Source organism: Pituophis catenifer, unplaced genomic scaffold (assembly GCF_029215685.1).
Source record: "Pituophis catenifer annectens isolate HBS135680 unplaced genomic scaffold, rPitCat1.0.hap2 SCAF_3, whole genome shotgun sequence".
NCBI lineage: Eukaryota > Metazoa > Chordata > Lepidosauria > Squamata > Colubridae > Pituophis > Pituophis catenifer.
In genome coordinates this window covers 15,693,932-15,719,643 of record NW_027256883.1, presented here as the reverse complement: position 1 = coordinate 15,719,643, position 25,712 = coordinate 15,693,932, and the positions used below count along the sequence as shown (strand labels likewise).

The following is a 25,712-nucleotide window of genomic DNA, read 5'->3' as shown; positions in this document are numbered from 1 at the left end:
TTGCCTGCTCTAGCAACCAAGGGGACGCAACTCTGCTTTGCCAAGGAGTGCTCTTCTGCCAAGGGTTTGCAAATGAAAATAGAAGGGGAGATTAGGGATGGGACATTGGCCAAAGGCCTGGCTAAGTGAAGGAAGAGGACCCAGAGGATAATAACGCTAAAGGGCATAAACAATCCGAAGCTTCTAGAAGGCACTGTTTGTTTGCCCCAAGTTAACCCGTCTTTCCGCTAATCGTTGGTCTGTTAGGGAGGAGGTTAACTAACTTAGCTGATCAGGGGAATGACGTAGATTTTATATACTTAAGCTAAAGGTAAAGGTTCCCCTCGCACATCTGTGCTAGTCATTCCTGACTCTAGGGGGCGGTCTCATCTTCGTTTCAAAGCCAAAGAGCCAGCGCTGTCCGAAGACGTCTCTGTGGTCATGTGGCCGGCATGACTAAAAGCCAAAGGCACACGGAACACTGTTACCTTCCCACCAAAGGTGGTCCCTATTTTTCTACTTGCATTTTTTACGTGCTTTCGAACTGCTAGGTTGGCAGAAGCTGGGACAAGGAACGGGAGCTCACCCCGTTACGCGGCACTAGGGATTCGAACTGCTGTGGCAAAGTGAGTATTTTTCCCAAGACAAACTGACAGGGATATTTTTGAGTGCTTGGATGAGAAAAAGCTATTTGTTATTCAGACTGTAATGTGCTATAAATGATCTATCATGGGTAAGCAAGCTGGCCAAAAACATTGTGGGATAACATATTTTTTTGTGTGCTTTTTTTTTTGTTTTTTGTTTTTGCAAGGCTATATTAAGCCAATGAATGTAGGAAAAACATCACATGGAGAATGTAATCTGCAGTTATTGCACTGGATTCGTTCGCGAGATGACATTCATATTGAGGCTACATAGACGAGCCGCAACATTAGACCGTATCTAATGTACTTTCACATCAAATATGCTCAGCGTGGACATCACGTTGGGCTTCTTGATTCAGATTCAAGTATGGCAAACCCCAGCTGACCTCTGAGCCACGTGGATAAACAGTCTGCTTGAGTCCCCTTGATAGCAATTCCTGCCAACCTCCCACAGAAGGTCTTTCTAATTATGGATCTGCCTCCAATGGAATGAAGAAGCTTGAGGGACATCAGCTTGTTTTCAGCTATTCGTGTTCGATGGGGCTAATTTCTAGTAAGGATTATTGGTTCATGGGTAACGGTCTGAATATGCCAAAAAAAAAAAAAAAAAAAAAAGTAAAATACAAACTAAGGAGATAAATCCGTCTTTTTTCAGTAACTCTCAGTACTTGAATTTTCCATTCATAAAGTCAGTTCAGCTCATCCCATTCAAGGTTCTGTAGGTTGTCCACGACTTACAACAGCTTGTTTAGTGACTATTCAAAGATGTAACAGCACTGAAAAATGTGGGTTTTTTTGCTTTTTCACGTTAGTTTTTGATGATGTCCGGGCAGGTGGGTGGAGCCTCCCGGCTCTGCTGCTACTGGTTCGCCAGAACCGGTAGCAACCCACCAGTGATCCTTCCCGTGCCATGCCCACCAAGCCAAGCCACGTCCACCAAGCCATGCCATGCCACGCCCACCAAGCCACACCCACAGAACCGGTAGTAAAAATTGTCGAATCCCACCACTGATCCCCATGATCATGTGATCAAAATTCAGATGCTTGGCAACTCATATTTATGACTGTTGCAGTGTCCCAAGTTCTTGTGATCCCCTTTTATGAACTTCTGACAGACAAAGTCAATGGAGAAGGCAAATTCATTCAACAACCGTGTTACTAACTTAACAACTGCAGTGGTTCCCTTACCAACTGTGGCAAGAAAGATTGTGAAATGGGACAAAACTCACTTAATAAATGTCCCACTTGACAACAGAAATTTTAGGTTCAATTGTGGTCATTAATCAACAACTACCTGTGCTTTGTGATTTTCTACAAAATTTTCTCACTAATATTGTTTTGTGCACTTTTCCTCCATTCTGCGTGTGTTTTGTTTTACCCAATATGAGACTTAGAGAATATATTAGGAGCCTTGGTGGCAAAGCAGAATAAACTGCTGCTGTTAAAGTAGCACTTAGCTGCCAGCTGCCTGCAATTACTGCGAGTTCAATTCTCACCAGGCTCAAGGTTGACTCAGCCTTCCATCCTTTCGAGGTAGGTAAATTGAGGACCCGGTTTGTGGGGGCAATAAGCTGACTTTGTATAAAATAGAACATCGCATGGGGGGGGGGGGCAAAAAGCCCTACTAAGCAGGTATATACAAAAGTATGAAGGCTATTGCTTAATGCATTGTAAGCTGCCCCGAGTTTTTGGAGAAGGGCGGCATATAAATCGAACTAATAAATAAATAAATAAATAAATAAATAAATAAATAAATAAATAAATAAATAAATAAATAAATAAATAAATAAATAAATAAATGACTTTGGTTGGCCTATTGGATAGAGAGTGCAAAACTAAAGTACTGTATTTATTTATTAGATTTTTATTACCTTTATAGGTAACTCAAGGTGGCGAACAGACTGTATTCCTTCCTTCTCCTATTTTCCTCACAACAACAACTTTGTGAGGTGGGTTGGGCTGAAAGAGAGTGACCTGCCCAGAGTTACCCAGATGGCTTTCATGCCTAAGGCAGGACAGGAACTTTCATCAATTGTATTGGAACTATTTCACTTCTATTGTAAGGCTCTACATTTAGGCAAGAAAAGCAAAATGCACAGCTACAGTACAGGGGTGGGTTCTACTTACCTTTACTACTGGTTTGCAACGGGATCGTGCTCACTTGCTTCGCATGCGCACGTGCCTTACTTCTGTGCATGCGCAGATCGCCGATGATGATATCCAGGGCAGTGGGTGGGACCTCTCACCGGTTTTACTACCGGTTCTTGCGAACCGGTCTGAACAGGGGGCAACCCACCACTGGTACAATATATGGTACTTGCTCGATGGTGGTGACTGTGAGAGGGATCTTGGAGTCCTAGTGGACAACCATTTAAATATGAGCCAGCAGTGTGCAGCAGCTGCCAAAAAAGCCAACGCAGTTCTAAGCTGCATAAACAGAGGGATAGAATCAAGATCACGTGAAGTGTTAATACCACTTTGTGATGCCTTGCTTAGGCCACACTTGGAATACTGCATACAGTTTTGGTCACCACAATGTAAAAAAGATGTTGAGACTCTAGAAAGAGTGCAGAGAAGAGCAACAAAGATGATTAGGGGACTGGAGGCTAAAACATATGAAGAACGGTTGCAGGAACTGGATATGTCTAGTCTGATGAAAAGAAGGACTAGGGGTGACATGATAGCAGTGTTCCAACATCTCAGGGGCTGCCACAAAGAAGAGGGAGTCAAGCTATTCTCCAAAGCACCTGAGGGCAGGACAAGAAGCAATGGGTGGAAACTAATCAAGGAGAGAAGCAACTTAGAACTAAGGAGAAATTTCCTGCCAGTTAGAACAATTAACCAGTGGAACAACTTGCCTCCAGAAGTTGTAAATGCTCCAACACTGGAAGTTTTAAAGAAGAGATTGGATAACCATTTGTCCGAAGTGGTATAGGGTATCCTGCCTAAACAGGGGGTTGGACTAGAAGACCTCCAATGTTCCTTTCAACTCTGTTATTCTATATTCTATTGTGAGAAGTTAGTAGCAACAAAGCTCTTGGCTTCTGGGCTTACAGAGCCCTTTGAGCAAGATATACCAGTAGTTTGCTTAGTGCCCTTATTTTCCTTGAGAAATGAGGGTATAAAGGAAATTTAAAAATGGGAATAAAACTTCAAAGAATTCTCTAAGCGCATGATTTATAAACAATATCTCTGGATTTGTCAGGCAAAAAACATCCACGCCAAGGAAGGAAATCAGGGGTAGTACTTCAATTTTCAAAGCAATCATGGATTACTCTGTTTGTATATAAACCAGACTCCTACAGAAGTCTAGCATGTTATTCCAAAGGAGACTCCCTTGACTTCTACTGCCATCAGGACAAGGACAGTAAACAGTGAAAAGCAAAACATCAGAATTGAATTCCTGGCTTGTTACTCTGAAAAATTCTGCTCAAATCCTAACTTTAGGTTACAGGTTCTTAGAAGACTGATCAATCAAGAGTCCTGGTTTTGATGTAATTTTTATTACTGAGTGGAGGAGAGTTAGGAATGTTGCCCATGGAACATTCAGGTTTTTAAAAATTTTGAGTTATTATATACACACCCACAGGGATTTTAGTCATTTTTGTTTCCTGTTACAGCGTGAATGTACTCCCATAAATACAATTATTATCAGTTTGAATTTTCGTCATATTTTGGGCGCAATCCATAGCCACAAAACGTCTTGGGTGTCCAGCGAAGGTTGATAGGAAAAAAAAAACGTGCTCAAGCTCTTGAAATCAGTCAGGAAAAGAAATTTATGTAAATGCCTAAAATAAACACACCTGGATACATTAATCTCCCAGATGTATCTTTACAAGTTAGGGCTTTCCAAGATGATTTAAAGCACCTCTACATAACCGAGCAGACGTTTAAAACTTTTGAAGTCCCAAAATATGTTAATGATAACACATGGTTGTCATCTTCATTTTCGATTGTGGGGAATAACTGGGAGTTCTCAGGCAGCCAGGCTCAAAAATCAAACTAAGACACAAGTAACTAAGTCCCTGAAATTTAATGTGAAGAAAAGCAAGTTTTTACACCTAGGCAGGAAAAGGTACAAGTAGAGAATAGACAACATCTGGCTCAAAAACATTAACTATGAGAGGGAGTTTGGAGTCCTTGTGGACAATCACTTAAACATGAGCCAGCAGTGAGCTGCAGCAGCCAAAAGAACTAATATAATCCTTGACTGTATCAACAGAGGCATAGGATCAAAATCACGTGAAGTATTAGTACCGCTTTATAAAGCTTTAATAAGATAACACTTGGAATACTGCATCCAGTTTTGGTCACATTACAAAAAAGAGGTTGAGACTTTAGAGAAAGTGCAAAAAACAGCAACTAAGATGATTAAGGTCCTGGAGACTAAAACATATGAAGAACGGTTGCAGGAATTGGGTATCTTTCTCCAGTCTGGAGAAAAGAAGGACTCGGGGTGACATGACAGAAGTATTCCAGTATTTGAAGGGCTGCCACAAAGAAGAGTAAGTTGACCCCCAACTTACTTTCCAAAACATCAGAAGGCAGGACAAGAAACAATGGATGGAAACTGTTATAAACAGTTGATGGAAGATATTAGATTCAAAATGGACTATCCTATTACGGTTTATGAAGATAACCAGGCAGCCATTACAATGGCAACGAATCTTGCTGTAAAGACAAGGACTAAATACACTGATATACGTTATCTGAATGTTCGGCAATGTATTAAGGATAACATGATTACATTGGAATATTGCGCATCAGAGGACAATATTGCCGATAATTTTACCAAAGCGCAAGGTGCCATTAAACACACCAATTGTTGTGAAAGATTTGGATTAAGAATCTGAAATGTAACTGATACCACTGTACAATGTATGATTTGGATGTGTATTTTTGTTTCTGTATCTATTGTGTATATTATCCTGCCCAATGGGGAGAATGTTAGGTTCAGCTTGTAGCTTACTCCTAACTTGTTGGTCAGGAGTATATCTGTTTCTTTAAGAAACAACTGAGCCATGTAATCAGGGTTTTCTGAACCCTGCAATTAGGCTACAGTGCATAAATAAGCAGCGCAGAGAAGCATTCCTGAGTTTTCCTGATTGTTGCTTCCTGCGTCTTTCTGCTGATTGTGATATGGTAGTGCTGAAGTGCTGATTGTGATATGGTACTGTATACCAAGAGTTACTAAAGTCTGTTTGCTTTGGTAAGGGAAGATACTTACTGGACTGATATTACTGTTTATGACCTTGGACTGTTTTACTTACACCGAAACTGCTTCTTATCTTGTATATAAAGTATTTTTCTCACACGAGCTGGACGTTTATCTCCTTCCCTGTGTGTTTCTGCTCTGCTTGTTGCACAAGCAATAAATACTTTTTACACACACCCTAACAGAAACTAATCAAGGAGAGAAGCAACCTGGAATTAAGGAGAAACTTCGTAACAGTGAGAACAATTGACCAGTGGAACAGAAGTTGCCTTCAGAAATTGTAGGTGCTTCATCACTGGAGGTTTTTAAGAAGAGACAGGACAGCCATCTAACTGAAATGGTAGGGTCTCCTGCTGGAGGAGGGGTTGGACTAGAAGACCTCCAAGGTCCCTTCCAGTTCTATTTTGATAGTGGAATCTTTGCTTGACATCATGTCCTTCATATTTCGCTGGGTGCAACCCCTGATGTGTTATTCAAAGGTTCAAAGCACGCTTTGGCTCAATTAAGATCCCACAGCTTTGTTCTTTGCGCTTTCATTGCTTGATTTTAAGCTACTCTTCTTGTATTTTATCTTTCCTCCCTTTGGCCATGCTATTAATTACAATCTGGCAGCAACTACTGGAAGGGCTCTATGAACCAATGGCCAACTATCCAAAGACTTGAATTTGCAAACTCCTAATTGGAAGGACAGTAGAATGTAGCCTGAAGGAGAACTTATGAAATGTGTATTGCTTAAGCAAGACTCAATGGGTCAAGAGAATATACCATCCCTACTTCACTGATATGGCTGCAAGGAGAAAATAGAATCCCTTCCTTTTCCTCCTCTTCCTCTTCCTTCCCCCTTCCCCTCCCTTCCCTTTTCCTTCCCCACTTCTCCCTTCCCTTTCCTCCCCTCCCCTCCCTTCCATTTCCTCCCCTCCCTCCCCTTCCTTCCCTTCCCCACTTCTCCCTTCCCTTCCCTTTCCTCCCCTCCCTTCCCTTTCCCTTCCCCACTTCTCCCTTCCCTTTTCCCCCCTCCCTTCCCTTTCCTCCCCTCCCTCCCCTTCCTTCCCTTCCCCACTTCTCCCTTCCCTTCCAACCATAATGTAGAGGAGGAATGGTACTCCACTCCTCTGCTCACAATAGAATACATTATGCCACCAGGCTTGAAATTTTGGGCTTGGACAACCTAGAACTATGCCGCCTACAGTCTGACCTAAGCGTAATACACAAAATTGTCCATTACAACGTCCTACCTGTCAATGAATAGAATAGAATAGAATTCTTTATTGGCCAAGTGTGATTGGGCACACAAGGAATTTGTCTTGGTGCATACGCTCTCGGAGTACATAAAAGAAAAGATACATTCGTCAAGAATCATAAGGCACAACACTTAATGATAGTCATAGGGAAACAGTCAATATAAATCTTAAGGATACCAGCAACAAGGTTACAGTCATATAGTCATATGTCCTACTGTCCCCATTTATTTGTACTCACTTCCTGTTATCTAGTACATGTTTGACTGAATGAATGAATGAATGAATGAATGAATGAATGAATGAATGGGCTTGATGTATAGGAAGAAGGAAACCTGAGCATGAGGCAGAATTTATAACCTGAGAAAATGTCTTAAGACAACACCCTCCCTAGCTCTCACGAATATGGGGAGAGGGAAGGGGGGAAGTGCATTCAGGCTTGCAAAATTCTAATTTTATAATAAAAGTATTCTTGGCCTTCATTATTTTGGTTTCCTCATCTGGTATACCCTGAAGGGCTTGATATGACTTTGTGGCCATCTACAGCAGAATTTATCTGCCTTGATTTGCTGCCATCCAAGACAGCATCTTTCTTTGTGAGGTTCAAGAGCCCATAAATGTTACAGAACCTGAACATAAGTGTGTTGTTCAGCAATGAGCTGGCTTCAAAGATATAAACCTCATTTTTACTGGTAGTAACAATGACGCAGAAGACCAGGATGGAGTAGAGGTTGGGCTCTGGAGTAGGAGCAATGACTTATTTAATGTGTGTGTTTGTCTTTCCTTTCCTCTGTGTCTTTCCTCCTGTGTTTGCCACAGGCAGGGGGTTGGACTAGAAGACCTCCAAGGTCCCTTCCAATCCTATTATTCTATGTTCCATGTCTGTGTATCAGAGGTGGGTTTCAGCAGGTTGTGACCAGTTCTGGAGAACCGGTAGCTGAAATTTTGAGTAGTTTGGAGAACCGGTAAATACCACCCTCTGGCTGGCCCTGCCCCTATCTATTCTCTGCCTCCCGAGTCCCAGCTGATCGGGAGGAAATGGGGATTTTGCAGTAACCTTTCCCTGGAGTGGGGTGGGCATGGAGATTTTACAGTACCCTTTCCTTGCCACGCCCACCAAGCCACACCCACCAAGCCATGCCATGCCTACCAAGCCACGCCCACAGAACCGGTCAGGGGTGAAATGTAAAATTTGTTACTACCGGTTCTGTGGGCGTGGCTTGATGGGGGTGTTAATGTGACTGGGTGGGCGTGGCCAACTTTTTTTTTTTTAACTTTTCAAAGCATTTTTTCTAATGCTTTGAAAAGCCTCTGTCGATCAGGCAACTCAGCTGGGATCGTCAGAGACTTTTCAAAGCATTTTTTTTACCACCTCTTCGGCCAAGAGGTTGCAGAAAAAAATGCTTTGAAAAGCCTCTGATGATCCCAGCTGAGCTGTGTGATCATCAGAGGCTTTTTTTTTTTTACTTTTAAAAGCATTTTTTCCGTTGGAAGAGGTTGTAGAAAAAATGCTTTTAAAAGTAAAAAAAAAAAAAGCCTCTGAAGATCGTGTGGCTCAGCTGGGCATGGGGGGGTGGGCAGGAATTTTTGCTACCAGTTCTCCGAACCACCCGCCATCATCGCTACCGGATTGGGCGATCCAGTCCGAACCGGGAGCATTTCACCCCTGGAACCAGTAGTAAAAATTTTTGAATCCCACCACTGCTGTGCTATGTATGTGTACGTTAAAGAAAAATCAAACCACTCAGAGTGCAGAAATCCAACCGGTAGTTTCTTAAAAACTGCTCAAGACTGGAGTCCATACTTGGAGCAAATATCCACTTGTTTCAGCATTTATTCTCTATACTTGCTCCATGCTTTGCTTGAAGGTCAATCTAAATCAGGAAGAACAAAAATGGACCTGGGAAATTTCCAACCTGGGGATACCAGAGAATTCTCTTAGGGATAAATGTGAGAAAATAGTATAAGCTATTTTTCCATGTCTCTGGATGCCCTTTAGGAAACTGAAAACCTGTCCACCAACGTAGACAGAAGTTGGAGCAAACCAAACCAGAGTTCGAACAGGGGATTCTTCCAAATGAGGGTGACAATTCCCCCCCCCCCCCCCCCCGCTTCCTAAGAAACCAGCAAATGTGGCAGGGCAAGAAAAGTTTGCATTCTGAGACAACAGGACAGCCTTATTTTCCAATGCCTGCATTTTCCCATGGGGGAAGAAGTATGAGTAAGCTATTTGGGCCTTAGGACTAGATTACAGTATTTTATCCTGAGGCTACAGCATCGATTCTGGGATCCACACCTCTTAAAGTTCCCAAAGTTGAGAAACCCTGGTTTAGTGGCTTGTCCTGTACAATCCAGCGGATTGGATTAGTTAATCTTTGAGGTTCAATTCTACGATTCTCTATACCAATGATGGCTAACCTTTTTGCCGTCATGTGCCAAAAGCGGGGGGAGCATGGGGGATCACGGGTGTGTGTGCTCCCATCCATAATTCAATGTGGCCCGCCTTCCCGCGCATGCAAACATCACCCCCCACACTTCCCCCTGCTTTTGGCACGCGATGACACGGTGGGCCCGGTAGACCTGTTTTTTCCCCTCCCCAGGCTCTAGAGGCTTTCTAGGAGCCTGGGGAGGGCAAAAACAGCCTTCCCCATCCCCCCCGGAGGCCTTCCGGAGGCCGGAAACAGCCAGTTTCCCGACTTCTGGTGAGACCGGAAGGCCTGAAAATAATTTTCCCGGTGTGCGCATGTGCGCTAGAGCTGAGCTAGGGCAACACTCGCGTGCCCACCAATATGGCTCCGCGTGCCACCTGTGGCACCCGTGCCATAGGTTCGCCATCACGGCTCTATACGATCGAGGTAGGGCATGATCCTATATCTTCACCCATCATTTGGGATACCTGTGAAGAGAGCATCTAACTAGATTTATATCTTTGGGCATAAAGGACTTTTATACTGACATTGCTGGGACTGCAGGACGAAATCTACTAGGCATTAAAGAATTAAGAAGCAATCTTCTCTTGTATCCTGCTTTTCCCATTTACCAGGAGTTTTACAGAAATGGGGGAAAAAAATTAGAGAGTTACTGTAAATGTAAAAAAAAAAAAAATCAGATGCTATAAATAAGGATTAATTGGCAACAGGAGAATTCTGGCTGAAGCTACATAGATAACTCTTTCAAGAACAATTGAAAGTCTAGTTAAAATAATGGTATAAAGATGGAGGAGATGAAAGCCAGCAAACAGATTTACTGCATTCAATAATGACATTTCCAATCACCATTCTTTTTGATGTAGAATCCAGTCTGAAGAGAAGGGAAGGGAAGGGACAGGAGGGGACGGAACAGGAAGGGAGTAGAAGAGAAGGGAAGGGGAAGGAAGGGAAGGGAAAAGAGAAGGAAAGGGGAGGGGAGGAGAGGGGAGGGGAGGGGAGGGGAAGGGAAAGGAGAAGAGAAGAGAAGAGAAGAGAAGAGAAGAGAAGAGAAGAGAAGAGAAGAGAAGAGAAGAGAAGAGAAGAGAAGAGAAGTTCATATAGAAATGATGGTTAAAATATTTGCAAGTTAAGAGTTAATAACACAGTAATATTCGACTTATGATGACAATTGGGACTGGAATATTACTAAGAAAGGTGGTTGTTAAGTGAGCCACGCTCAATTTTATGACCTTTTTCAACATCGTTGTTAAGCAGTTGTTAAGGGAATCACATGTTTGTTAAATGAACCCAGGTTGCCGTTTGGCTTCGTTTATCAGAAGCCAACTGGGAAGATCATAAATGGTGAATATATAACACAGGGCTGTGCAACGTACGAATTTTGATCACGTCATCATAGAGACGTCATTGTGGTCATAAGTGTGAGGACTGTTTGTAAATCACTTTTCCAATGCCATTGTCACTTCAAATGACTGCTAAACAAATGGTTGAACGTCAAGGACTACCTGTAACTGCCAGCCAGCACAGAAAGGTTAGGAACTGTGAGAAGGTTGTTGTAGGCCTTTATTTGTGGAGTTTGGGAGGTATTTCTTGGCTTAATAAGCTTTAAAATCTTAGTTAGCGGATGTTTAGCACACCAAATAAATAGCAGACAGTTCCTTCTATGCACACGACCCCAGAGTATTGCGTTTCACTTGGATGAGTCACATCGAGCCCAGAAAAAGCTGCATTTAGCTGATTTAACTGTTGCTATTCTAGCAATTGAGTCCAAATTTTCATAAGCCCCTCATACGCCTGAGCAGGGTCCTCACAGCTGCTTAGGGCAAATACAAAGGTTATGCAAACCAAGGTAAGACTGATTGGATTTCCCTCTCCTGCATAGAAATACTCAACTTACAACATTATTTTAGACCAGAGGTGGGGAACTATGGCCCCTTTGTAACTTCTGGACTTCAACTCCCAGAATGATTAATCACTTATATCTTTTAGGTACACTGAGAGCTTATGCACTGAAGACATATTCCTTGTGTGTCCAATCACACTTGGCCAATAAAGAATTTAATTCTATTCTATTCTATTCTATTCTATTCTATTCTATTCTATTCTATTCTATTCTATTCTATTCTATTCTATTCTATTCTATTCTATTCTATTCTATTCTATTCTATTCTACAGTAGTGGCCAAAATTGTAGAAATCTTTTGGGAAAAGTGTATTTTTGATGTTTGATGACTAATAACACCACTTTTTTGGGGAGTTTCAAGATAATCCTATTCCACTGCTGGAATGGCCTGGGAATAGCCCAGACCTTAACGCAATTGAAAATATATGGAGTCGACTAATGAAACTTGTTAGTCAGAAGCGGCCCAGCAATAAAACCCAGTTAACAGAAGGAATCATTCAATCTTGGTTTCACATGATAACAGCTGCAGAACTAAAAGACTAGGTTCACTCCATGGGAAGATGTTGTTAGGCCGTAATTCATGCTAAAGGTTACCCAACTATTAACTTCATGCTAAAGGTTGCCCAACTAAGTATTAACTGACATGATAATTTTTGTATATCATTTTTTCTATGGTGATAATTTTTGTATATCTCATTTTTTCTACGTGTTTGACTTTTCTTCTTTATACTGTAACTGCTTTTCTAATAAAAGTTATTGCATTACATTCTTGATTAAATTATCTTTCCATTGATATATAATTTTATGGTACTACTAAAAAAAAGTGGTGTTATTAGCTAGTTTTAGAAAATACACTTTTCCCAAAAGGTTTCTACAATTTTGGATTCTGTTCTGTTCTGTTCTGTTCTGTTGTTCTGTTCTGTTCTGTTCTTCTGTTGTGTTGTGTTCTATTCTTATTCTAATTCTACTCTATTCTCTAGTTCAACTCCACACTCTGTTTAACTCACAAGGTCTGACCCAGAACTTAAATCACGTAACATGTAATTTGGCCTTGTATGTCTTACAACCCTAAAAGTACCGGTAATGAAAATTATGCACCTCAAAAACTAGGTCAGGGACAGCAGTCTGGCTTTGACTAATAGCGTCAAGCTGGGAGTTCAGGGGGGAAAAGAAATTTATATTTAACTCAAGTTTTCACATCCCCAAGTTGAACAGCCAAGCTTCACGTAAGGAAACATCAGCAGATTCCAGAAATCCTGAAGTTCCAAGATATTTAGGAAAAAATCTCTATGAATTCACCAGAAAGGAATGTCAAGACGGGAAAAAAAGCAACTTGAGATGAAGAGGGAATGAAATGAGAGAAAGCAGGAGATACACTGGGGAACAAAACCTACCTCATCCCAGTCAGCTTGGTTCCTACCTTTTCAATAGCAAGAATGGCTAAATCAAATATTTCAGTGCAGCTTTCCACTTGTCTCTCTCTCTCTCTCTCACACACACACACAACTGGCTGAATGGAAGGATAGATGTTGATAGGCAAATATTACAGACGTCTTGCAGATTCAGAAACTGTATTTCATAAAAAAAAAAAACCTAAAAAACAAAAAAAAATCTCCAAACCTTCATAAAGAGGGGCGGAAAATATTTGGAGGGATAAGGTGGGGTGGGTTCCACTTACCTTTATTACCGGTTCGCAACGGGAGCACGCATGCGCAGATCGTCCATGATGATGTCCGGGCGGGTGGGCGGAGCCTCCTGCCATTACTACTGGTTCGCAAGAACCGGACCAAACCAGGACCAACCCACCATTGGGATAAGGAGATTAAAGGTTTTGTATTCTGCATGTTCCTGTCCATATCAAATAAATTTGGATTGTTTATTTAATAATATATAGCCACCCATCATATATCATGCAACTCTGGATGGCTTCCGTGTCCCCAGAGGTGATTCTATGGAAAAGTGTTGCAATTTTGCTTTTCCAGGCAGATCCCTTTCTTATTTATATGTAAATGTCCTGGAAATCTGTCAAATAGTGCGATTAAAAATTCAGATGGATCACGTCAAAAAAAAAAAAAAAAGCGGGCATTGCATAACATGCTTATTGTATAGCGTGATCATTTATTTATTTATTTATTAGTTCAATTTATATGCCGCCCTTCTCCGAAGACTCAGGGCGGCTTACAATGCACTTATAGCCTTCATTCTTTTTGTATATACCTGCTTATTAGGGCTTTTGGTCCCTCATAAGCGGTGTTTCAAGTCAGCTTATTGCCCCCACAATCCAGGTCCTCAATTTACCTACCTCGGAAGGCTGGAAGGCTGAGTCAACCTTGAGCCTGTTGAGATATTGTACGTATGAATAATATGCACACTATAGTAACTACGGTAGATCAGTGTTTCTCAACCTTGGCAATTTTGAGATGTGTGGACTTCAACTCCCACCATTCCTCAGCCAACCCTCTGCTGGCTGGGGAATTCTGGGAATTGAAGTCTACACATCTGAAAGCTGCAAGGTGGAAAATCACTGAACTGGACATTTAGCCAAAATCAACAGGACTACTCCTTTACTTGTACATTACTCTGTTCTACTACCAATACTGTTTTTCAGTGAAGTCAATTTATATCTTCACAATCAAAGAATGTGCACCTCCAATTTATTTCTTTTATTAAAATCTGATTGATAAACTGTTGTCAAGTACCTCAGCAACAGCAATCCACGATGGAGAAAAAAATTAAATCTGCTAAATAAAAGTAGAGACAGAAACAAGACACACATTCATATTTGGGGTATATATAAAGGGTTGCGATTGTGTTAAAATCTGAAGTCTGCCCACATTTGGTGGTTTGTGGTTCCTGCCTCTGGCATTTTTCTATTTTAACTAGAGAATCTTTTTTAAGGTGGCTGCGGAAGAGGCCTTGTCCATCTACCTCTCAATTGTTATCTAAAGCTTTCCCACGTTAGGCAATTTATTATTTTAGCTGCTTGAAATAACTGTTGGAAGAAATGTCCATTTGGGTTCAGTTCCAAGTGGGAAGACAGTCACTGGAAACATGGAGACTGCTTGGAAAGATGGTTTAATGGTGGACAGGACCACATGGCTTGAGGTCCTGGGCAAAAAAGAGCACATGGGTGAGAGAGGGAGAGAGATTTATACTCTCACTTGGGCCTCGCCTTGGAGCTTCCTGTTCCTGTGTAAGAGCAGGTATTGTGATTGGTTGTCAAACTCTCATGGGGCCATGCAGGGGTAACTTTGTAGGTTGTCTTGCGTCCCAGGCTTGGTTGAATCTTGCTGGGTGATGATGTAATGAAGGGGCTTTGGGCAATTCCTATTATGGCTTAATGGCTCTGTCCTGGTTTGGATCTTGAATGAGGGCTAATCCTATCATGTCCTAAGGGTGAAGGTCTTTTGTTTTGTAGATAAGCTGGCCCAGCCTTTGTCTTGTAGATAGGTTGGCACCAAAATATCTGCTGTGCGGCTCTGAGTTAGTCTTTAGAAACTGTTTCTCCTTTGGGGAAAATATAATATTCTGCCTTTTTAATATTTCCTAGAATATTTCATTTTTCTAGGAGAGGGGTGGGTGCTAACTTCCTACATAACATAGATAAGAAGTTCCTTATTTTTAAGCTTGAGATTCAATCCCATAAATAACAGAAAAAAAAAACCCGTATTTCTGGGAAGCATTCAATTAGCTGTTTAGTAATATAAAGGACCTAGACATACAGCTAGTCTAATTAAGCCCACATTCTGTTGCTAAGGAAGACAGAAACTGAGTTTTATCCCTTTGTTAGGAAATGATTATTACCTGACTTGTTCGATTGGCAATATATAAACCCTCAATATAGCTTTAAGACTGCTGTATTGCATAATACTGTGTCCTGATTGGTTAGCTCTGTAGCCAATCTCCTTAAGAGGGAGCTAGAAACATGGTTTGTTTCTCTTTGCTGCTCTTTGCTGTTCTTGCTGATATCTCTGTATGCTACTGTTTGCAAATCCAGAGGAATTGTTTAATGTGAATGACTACAATGACTGGTAAGAAGACTTCGTTATTGGATTATCCCTGGACTGTCATTTTGCTATCTTCTGCTTTATATGTGTATGACCTGGACTGTGCCTTACTATTTCCTGAAAGTAAACACAACTGTGTATCTGAGTGTTGGCTATGTTTATTTGTAACTACTCTCAATCGCTTTCATGTGTACACCCTTGCTGCTCAAGGGTTACTCTGCGAATTCCTTAACACCCTTTCTTTCCACAGTTAAGTGAATCACTGCAGTTGTTAAGTGAATCTGGCTTCCCCACTGACTTTGCTTCTCAGAAGGTCTCAAAAGGGGATCATAATGCAACCGTCCTAAATCCATGCCAGTTGCCCAGTATCTGAATTTCGATCACATGGCCATGGGGATGCTGCAATGGTCATAAGTGTGAAAAACAGTCGTGTCACTTTTTTTCAGTGCCTTTGTAACTTCAAATGATCACTAAATGAATGGTTGTGAGTTGAAGACTACTTGGTACATGTAAATTCATCTACTGTCAAAATGCTCAAATCTCAGAAATAGGCATCCGCAAAAGTTCCAGACTAGCAACACAATTTTATTTGTAAACATTTATGTTACATGTTCCAATAAGTTAACTGAATTCCAGCATTTGTACATTTCACTGTATATGGTCAAAATCGGGTTAGGAAGAAAGAAACTGGATTGCTTCATTGGTTGTTACTGTCCCGTGTTTTAAAACCTTCCAAAATACAAGCAGCATTAAAAACAGTGAGGAAATGCAAAGAAAAGTAACAGGATTATCAAAAGGAACAATTTAGATGATTAGGTAGCTGAGAGAAGAAGAGGTTGTATATATAAAAAAAAAACCATTGCAATAAAACACATTCTGGAGAAACTCACAGAGCAAGTCCAATAAAAATATTGTTTCTGGATGCCTCGTTTACTCTAAATTCAAAAAGCAGATTACATCTTAATAATGAAGCACAAAGACAAACCATGAAATGTTATGGCCTAAAATATTACTAACTTGATTCTGGACAAGTAAAAGCTGCTGGGGGAAAAAAACAGATTAAAAAAAAAATAATGGATTCCACAGATGTTAAAATTTTGCCTTTGTTCACAGTATATTTAAATCATCATTCAAAAAACCCCCCTAAAATATAGCACAAGCACACATAAAAACACACGCACAAAATGACAAATTAAGGCTCTGCTTTGTATATTTCTGTTTTCTGTTATAGAAGGGTCAGTGAAGCAAAGGCTTGGCTTAGAATGACCCATCCAGGACCCCTTATATAATATAGCCATTATTCACCATCCAGCACCTCCTTCGTATCTAGTTTAAGTGTTACCTTTCTGGATTCTCACGCCTTGCATAACTGCATCCAAAAAGGCAGTTGGCCTACCAGTAGTTTTATGGAAACTTTAATTAATTATAAGACTAAAAAAATAAAAATAATTAGGGAATGCATTATCCGACATCTGGGAATCAAGTAAGAAGCCTGAGGGTTGAAATGAAGGGTCCTTGGTGCTCTCTGAGCTTGCTTGTTTTCTTGCAGACGTTTCATTACCCAACTGGGTAATGGCATCAGTCACCTAGTTTGGGTAATGAAAACAAGCAGGCTCAGAGAGGCCCAAGGACCCCTCACTTCTACACACTGTAACTGTATATTGAAACCAAAAGCAGGGTAGCAAATAGGGTTCACAGGAGCCTTGAAGGAGGGCAATTCAGAGTGGGCAAGTCACTAGGGATGTTTGTAATAGAATCTGGAAGGAACCCAGAAGATATCTAATTATCTCCATGAGAGGGTCTTCAGCCTGAAGATTTCAACATAATAAGCTGATGCTTATGCCCAGAAATGGGCCTGCTTCCTAAATGGTGCCCCTTCCTAAAAGATTTGGCTTCCCAACAATAACTGGCTTCTGAACTACAATCAATCTTCATATTTACCCTCTTCCTATTTTTTCCCCCTTCTCGGTTAGAAAGCTCTTAAGTAACAGCTGTGGTATTTGAAGTACTGACATGGTGGGTGATAAATTACATTTTTAGGTGAAGCTGCGTGTTAACTATAATATCAAAGCTCTATCCTAATATGAAGAGGGGGAAAGAGGGTATAAAATGCTGACAAACGAAAGCTTGATAAAAATAGGGCTCTTTATACAAATTTTGTCTATTCTTGCTCTTCAAAAGAATAGAATCAGAATTGGTGGAATGGAAATGGAAGGGGATTATGTCTCTGTGTTTGTGTCTTTGTGTGACTGTGCGAGGGAGGGAGGGAAGGAAAAAAAAAGAAACAAACAATATCCAACGACCCAAGTTCTAATTTTTAAAATATGGACAGCAAATCCTTTTAAGAAGAAAAAAAAACATTTCCTGCTATATCCTCCTGGAATGTCAAATAAGTGCTCTCTAAATTCTTGGTCCCTCAAACATCTCCACCATTCGAGCCAGCTGATTTGCATTAAAAAGAAAGAAAGAAAGAAAGAAAGAAAGAAAGAAAGAAAGAAAGAAAGAAAGAAAGAAAGAAAGAAAGAAAGAAAGAAATCCAGTTAAAGAAACCAGCCAGCCTTCCTGCAAAGCCCTGGATCGTTCAACTTTAGGCCACAATGATATTAGGAAACAATTCCAACCCCTAACTTCTTACAGCTGCGTTTTTTTAGACTCTGCAACCGCCGAGAAGATCCTGAAGTGAGCAGATCTGCATTACAGAATGTGTTATCGACCCTACAAAACTAAGTTATCAAACAACACTGTGCGCGTTTTCTCTTGCCCTTCTAGGAAGGGAACACTGATATTCTCTAGAAAGACTCCCGCACGAATCATTTCCATTAACGGTTTAAATAATGAACAAAGCACCTCAACTGCTGTGGCCATCCACTAAAACATCTATTCCTCTGAAACGAGTGAAAGCCGTAGAGAAAGGCGATCTGTATGGACAGTTTGTTCGGGTGCATTAGGAAACCCCCCAGGAGGGTTATCCTCAAAGCTTCCCAATTCTATACCAGACTTGCCTTCCTTTTTAATACCTTGCTTATAGCTCTAGTATCTCCCTCTATCTGCCTATTCCTACATGGTAGGTAAATGTTTTCTTGAGTTTGGCCTTTTCCTTGAAAGTCTCGGTTACCCCTGAACAGAATTCACTGAAAGCTTTTCCTATGCCGCCTTCGACAACACGGAATATCGTCGTTATGTTTTCCAAAGGTTTTGTCGAAAAAGCTTGTCGCCTATCTTTGTTAAGTCAGACCTTTTCACCTAACTTTTTTTTTTTTTCCCCAAGCTGCCCGATGAAGTGTGCTTGAAAACCCAAGGGAACAGAGTCAAATTTTCCGGGTTCAGCTTTTGGGATGCTTGTTTGGCGCTTTCCAAAGACAAATTCCAGATGGGATGATGAATTCGCACCAACGGAGGACTTATAGGCTGAAATCCATCATGTGTAAAACGTTTTGCATAGCTAACTCTACGATGACGTGCCTGCGTGCGAGCGGGTTTTTTTAGTTAGAAAGGAGAATATTAATCAAATCGCTTAATGTTTTCCCATGAGGCATCGGCAGATGTTTACAAAATTTCAGATTAAAACCCAGTACAAAAGAGCATCTATGTTTCGGTGCCAAAATCTTCCCACCATTGTTTTTAATCAGGTAGTTAATAGACTAGGTTGGCGATAGTCCCTTGTACTGCTAGTCCTCAAGAGCGTTGCCAGAATCACCGACACAGACACGGAGCATTATTTGAGTATAATTTGTGCCTTTCTAACATCGAAAACTGTTTTAGCTGTTTACGTATTATTGTAATACAAAAGAACCAGGCAAATTTAAGGTCAGCATTACTAATATATATATAAAATTGCTATTATCCCTTGCGACAGCATAGAAATTCAATCAATGATCAGAAAGCTTCGGAAGGGGACGGTCTGTTAAAAAAAATAATAATGAAAAGATTGATAGTCTTGAGATAAAGAGACAGGCCAACGATGAACAAAAGCTTTTTCGTTTTGGCAGAACATGCAAGAAACGGGGAGACCAAATGCCTCTTCCTCCTCCCCTCCCCCCATTGAAATGTAACATCGCACCCTTTATTAACACCTTCACTGCAGGGGAATGTGTGTTGTGACAGCATCACAAGTTTCAGAAGATTGGCACTGTTGAGTTGAATGCAGTTGGTTACCAGAAGTCCAAAGGCAAGTTGTGATGGCCATGCTACTTTACGTGTTCTGGGGGCATGGCTGCAATTAGGACCGAGGAAGGAGAACGTCCGCTCCATTCCGATAACACGCCATCCTTAAACATGAGATTCTTGGCAGGCAGCGGAACCCCAGCGTCGGCAGAAGTTAGAGGAGAAAGTAAACTTGACGCAGAAGAAGAAAAACTGGCCTCTGAAAGCAACTCCACGGTTGAAATGTTTTCCTAAAGGAGGAGAAGGGGGCACAGGGTTCAATAGGATTCCAGTTTGGCTACAGGTGGTCCTCATCTTACAACCATTCATTGAATGACTGTTGTATGAAGAGGTGAAATTCAGCAGGTTCGGACAGGTTCTGGAGAACCTCTAGTGGAACTTTTGAGTAGTTCGGAGAACCGGCAAATACCACCTCTGGCTGGCTTCAGAATGGGGTGGGAATGGAGATTTTGCAATATCCTTCCCCCAGGAGTGGGGTGGGAAATGAGGATTTTGCAGTATCCTTCCCCTGGAGTGGGGTGGGAATGGAGATTTTGCAGTATCCTTCCCCTGCCACACCCACCAAGCCACACCATGCCCACCAGACCACGCCCACAGAACGGGTAGTAAAAAAATTTGAATTCCACCACTGGTTGTATGCCATATGCTTCCCCCTCTGTTGAGAGAGGGCTATTCAATTTTGACATAGATGGCCTCTTTGACAGAAGGGGAGACATCATCTGTCTACAACACAGTCCTTTCAGCAGTTCCAAGAAGGCTCCACACCCACTTGCACCACTCAGGTGACCATGAGGACACAGATATACTTCCAGGGGGCCTCAACAACTCTCTAAAAGGATGCAAATGACCAGCTGTCTGCAAGGAGTATAAATCCTTCCATTCCCCACCATCCAGTCAGAGCTGGAGAAGCTTACTGAATGAGAAGCGAAATGTCTTCAAAGACATCTTCAAAAACAAGGAAGTCCAGTTACCTCCTAAAAAAGCACCTTTGGGACAACCATGATCTGGATGTCTGAAAATCTCTATAAACTTTTAGATATCCAATTTGGGGTGGATACCCTTCAAATGGTGTGGGAGTATGAACTGATTTCCAGAGAAAAAATTGCAGACTACAGGAACCAGGAGCACTACTCAGGTGACCCTAAGGATAGATAAGTGCTTCAACGACCCTCTAAAAAGGATGCAAAGGACCAGCTGTCTGCAAGGAGTAGAAATTCTTCCCTTCCCCACCCTCCAGTCAGAGCTGAAGAAGCTTCTTGGATGAGAAGCGAAACGTCTTCAAAAAAAAAAAAAAAAACAAGAAAAGCCCAGTTGCCTCTTGAAAAAAGGATCTTTGGGACAACCTGGATGACTGGGAATCTCCAGTCAAAAGATCATGAGATTTATTTATTTATATGTTTGTTTGTTTGTTTCAATTTGTATACCGCCCTTCTCCAACAGGACTTAGATACATGCTCCCATTTCAGCTCCTGACAAAGATTAATCATCCATCAGCCCAGATGCAAAATCCTGACAGAAATTTGTAAACCGCCCGGAGTGGCTGGGAGTTGATCAGCATATAAATAAATGAATAGGTTCTTAGTGCATTTACCTGGAATGAATGAACAAAACTAAGGACCTGCAAGGAAAGTTTTCTGCTGGAATGTAACAGTTTTTGAAGGCTGCCAAAAGACAACAGAAAAAGCGTCAGGGTCATGTGCCGTATCTGATAACTGAACGCTAATTTGCTTTATTTTTCTTCGGTATAATCCAACCAAGCCTCACCTCTCTCTGCTGCATAATCCATGGCTGGCGATCTTCCGACAGACTTTTCGGTTGAGGTCTGAGCTGAACAGTGGGATTCCGAAGCTCAGTTCCAGGGGAACCCACTCCAGTTCTGTGGTAGGGACTGAAAAGGTACCAAGAAAGGGCAAAGTGGAAGGGACTTCAGCTGCCAACATTCATGACTTTTTAAACACCTTTGTGAATTTAAAGCTAAAGCTAAAGGTTCCCCTCGCACATATGTGCTAATCGTTCCCGACTCTAGGGGGCGGTGCTCATCTCCGTTTCAAAGCCGTAGAGCCAGCGCTGCCTGAAGACGTCTCCGTGGTCATGTGGCCGGCATGACTAAACACCAAAGGCGCACGAAACGCTGTTACCTTCCCACCAAAGGTGGTCCCTATTTTTCTACTTGCATTTTTTACGTGCTTTCGAACTGCTAGATTGGCAGAAGCTGGGACGAGTAACGGGAGCTCACCCCGTTATGTGGCACTAGGGATTCGAACAGCTGAACTGCTGAACTTTCAATCGACAAGCTCAGCGTCTTAGCCACCGCATCCCTATTTTTGTGAATTTAGGAACCTTCAAATTACATTGTTAGTAATGAGTGATGACCGCACAATAACGATGATGATGCAATAATGATCTCTTCCTCTTGTACAGGTAGCCCACGACTTACGACCACAAGCGAGCCCAACATTTCTGTTGCTAAGGGAGACACTTGTTAACCGGGTTTTGGCTCATTTTATGACCTTTCTTGCCACAGTTGTAAAGTGAATAACGACAGTTGTTAAGGTTGTTAAGTGGAACTGGCTTCCCCATTGACTTTGCTTGTAAGGCCGCAAAAGGGGATCACAGGACCCTGGGACGCTCCAACCGTCATAAGTACAAGTCAGTTGCCAGGTCATAGGGATGCTGCAACAGTCGCAAATGTGAAAAACAATCCTAAGTCATTTTTTTCAGTGCTGTTGTTAACTTTGAATGGTCACTCAAAGCACTGTTGTAAGTCGAGGACTAACTGTTCAATGCGGCCCTTCCTCCTTTTGCCATTTCTTCTACCACAAAGCCCAACCAATCTACGACTGGAACTTCTGCTTCTCGTTATAGCTCAGGGGTCCCCAACCCCTGGTCCGTGGACTGGCAACACTCCACTGCATAGAAACAACCAAGTTGCGCAAACAAGCGAAGCCCCATCTATGGGATGCAGGCAACATGCAAAACCACACGCTCTTTGGTCCATGGAAAAACCTCTCTCCACGGAACTGGTTCCTGGTGCTCAAAAAGTTGGGTGTGTGTGTGTGTGTGTGTGTGTGACTGTTATAAATTACCCACAGATTGCAGAGAACATCATGGACTACAGTGTAATGCCATTTAAGGTTCTCCATGTCCTAATAATAAAGTCTTCCCAGCGGTGAAATCCTCTGAAGTCTGCTAGGGGTTCTGTGAGTCTGCTACTGAGGGTGCGCTTAGGTGTGAGGCACGCTCGCGTAGCGCTAAAAAGAGGACATTTTGAAGCCTTCCGAGTCTTGCAAAGGTAAGTAGAACAGCAGGGGGAGGGGGGGACCTGTGATTTAGATTAGCTAGAAAGCAGGAAATCTGACGATTCTAGTTAATATAAATCATGTGTCACAGCTGATCGTCGCCCAGCTGATTGTCGGAAATACTGGTTCGGGTGAACCTGAAGCATTTTGTTACTACCGGTTCGCCCGAACCGATTGCATTTCACCCGAGTCTTCTCCATTTTGATAAGATTACCTTCTGGGCTTTGTTTAGCAGCAGGATCTACGTAAGGCTCTTCGATGACCATTTCAAAGGATTCTGTGCTTCCGTTTACATCTGAGCCCAGGGCAAGCTCTGGCTCACCTGAAGAGGAAAATCAACACTTAAAATTATACACTCGTATCTTCCTCAGATCAAAAATTGCTCACAATGGCACTTCTATTCCTGAAATCAATCACTGGATAACCTTAGGTCGCACTGCAGTGGTTAACAGGAATAAGATCTGGAAAAAGCAGAAAGACTGATATACAGTAAATACAAAAAGCTGGTTAGTTAGAGCTGTGGTCTTCCCTATAACGATGGATGGATGTGAGAGCTGGGCACCAAGAACGACCGATTGAAGACGAATTGATGCCTTTGCACTGTGATGCTGACGTGAATTATGGCATATATTATGGACAGCCAGAGCAACGAACAGAGAGGTGCTGAATCGTATAAAATCAGAAACATCACTAGAAGCCAAAATCACAAGACTACGTCTGATTTACTTTGACCACGTCATGCGAGCAAATTCATTGGAGAAGGCAATGATGCTAGGAATGGTTAGTAGTGGAACAAGAAGAAGGGGCAAGCAAACAATCTGCTGGCTTGAGAACATCAAAAACTGACAAAAAAATGGGCATCCAACAACTGAAAGATGCTGTCCTTGACCGGTTAGCGTGGAGAGCACTTGCCTATAAAGTCATCAAGAGTTAGACGCGACTGAATGGTTAAAACAGGGGTGTCAAACTCAAAGGCCATGGCCCGCATCTGGCCTGCAGGGTACTTAGATCTGGCCTGCGGGGCCGCCCTGGAAACAGCGAAGGACCAGCCTGCGGTGCCTCTGCCAGTGAAAACAGAGCTTGGGAGAGCTGCGCACAGTCCTCCTGGGCTCCGTTTATGGCTGTGCCGGCCCCTCTGGGCTCCGTTTTCGCTGGCAGAGAGCTGCAGGAGGCCATTGTGGCCAAAAACAAGAGCCCTGTTGTCAATGCCCAACCTGGCCACGCCTCCCAGTCCCCCCCCCCCCAGGTCAAACACAACCCTGATGTGACCCTCAATGAAATTGAGTTTGACACCCCTGGATTAAAATAACAACATGCAGATGAACTGCATTTGCTGTAACTAAAGGGTCTGGATCGGGGTGCTATTCAGCAGGTTCTGACAGGTTCTGGAGAACCAGTAGTGGAAATTTTGAGTAGTTTGGAGAACCGGCAAATACCACCTCTGGCTGGCCCCTGAGTGGGGTAGGAATGGAGATTTTGCAATATCCTTCCTCTGGAGGGGGGTGGGAATGAAGATTTTGCAGTATCCTTCCCCTGTCACACCCACCGAGCCATGCCCATCAAGCCACACCACGCCCACCAAGCCACGCCCACAGAACCAGTAGTAAAAAAATTTGAATTCCACCACTGCTCTGGATGTAAGGTTCTGGAATATGTTTCTTAGTTGAATACGTCTTAACGAACGAAGAAGAATCCTGCTACGATTCCGATCTCTTTTCACCACTTGCAAGAATGCCCACAAATTCAATTTAAAAAAACAAACAAACAACCCTACCCAATTTGACAACCCAGGACCAACCTTTTTCCTCAGACGCATCACTCAACTTCCTCTTCACGGGGTGACTGAAAGGGTTCAACATGGTGATGTAGCCGCAGAAGTGCTGCAGATCCATCTTTTCCCTCAACATCTTCAGTGCTTTATGGACACCCATGTTGAGACGAGAGAAATCTAGACATAACCCCCCCCCCCAAAAGAGTATATTAAATCCGTTTACTACATTAAACCATGGACGATAACAGGAGGATATAAAGAAGATTTGGAGAATTACTGAATGCTGCTATAATGTCCAAGTTTGGGATTTGATGTGCTCACAGTGTCTTTTCATATTTGGGGTTTCTGTTTTTGTTTCTGTACTTTCTTAGGGAAAGAAAATGTGCGATCAAAACTTTTAATAAAAAAAACAAACAATTATTGATGGTGAGCAGGCTTTCCTCTCAGGATATAAGACTTTGCAGAAGTCTCTAGACTTGAAGTCTAAGGCTGCTTCGTAGAAGCATGAAGTGATAGAAACAAAATTCTGTCTTGATTTAATTACGTGTGAACAATCAATCATCAATCAATCAATCAATCAATCCACCTTACCTCCTTGTTGTTCTGCTTCATCAAGTGGAAATGGAATATGGAGAGTTTCCCCCATGCCGTGTATGCCATGTCCCTAAATGCCAAGAGGTACAGTAAGGTAAAAAATTGGCAGCCTTCTGACAACTTTCGGTTCTGCATTCTCCAACGCTTTGTGATTTTGGAATATTGGTAAGAGTTGTTGGGTTAAGGCTGGGGAGGTCCAGGGACAACTCTCTCTATGCCCATGAAGTTCCCAAGGACCCTGGGCCTGTCATTCTCTCTCAGCGCTATTTTACAAAGGGGTTGCTAGGATAAAATACAGGTAGGATAGGAACGTTTAGGGCATCTTAGAAAAACAGGTAATCCTCGATTTATGACCCCAGTTGGGACTGGAAAGTCCATCACTAAGCAAGGTGGATGCTACCATGTTTCTCCAAAAAGACGACCCACCTTGAAAAGAAGCCCTATCACGTTTTTGAGCGCATGCGATCAAATTA

At 42.2% G+C, this 25,712-nt stretch overlaps 1 protein-coding gene across 1 annotated transcript in view; it reads right to left on the bottom strand.

Moving 5' to 3' along the window:
• Positions 1-15,975: 15,975 nt before the first annotated feature.
• Positions 15,976-25,712, bottom strand: part of FAM91A1 (family with sequence similarity 91 member A1) — a 42,777-nt gene continuing 33,040 nt past the window's right edge. The window contains exons 19-24 of the mRNA XM_070940340.1: positions 25,237-25,309; positions 24,673-24,822; positions 23,089-23,196; positions 21,340-21,463; positions 21,167-21,236; positions 15,976-19,805 (exon numbers count right to left, since the gene is read on the bottom strand). Of these exons, the coding sequence (XP_070796441.1) occupies positions 19,599-19,805; positions 21,167-21,236; positions 21,340-21,463; positions 23,089-23,196; positions 24,673-24,822; positions 25,237-25,309 (732 nt within the window). The 3' untranslated portion in view covers positions 15,976-19,598. The remainder of the gene's footprint in view (positions 19,806-21,166; positions 21,237-21,339; positions 21,464-23,088; positions 23,197-24,672; positions 24,823-25,236; positions 25,310-25,712) is intronic.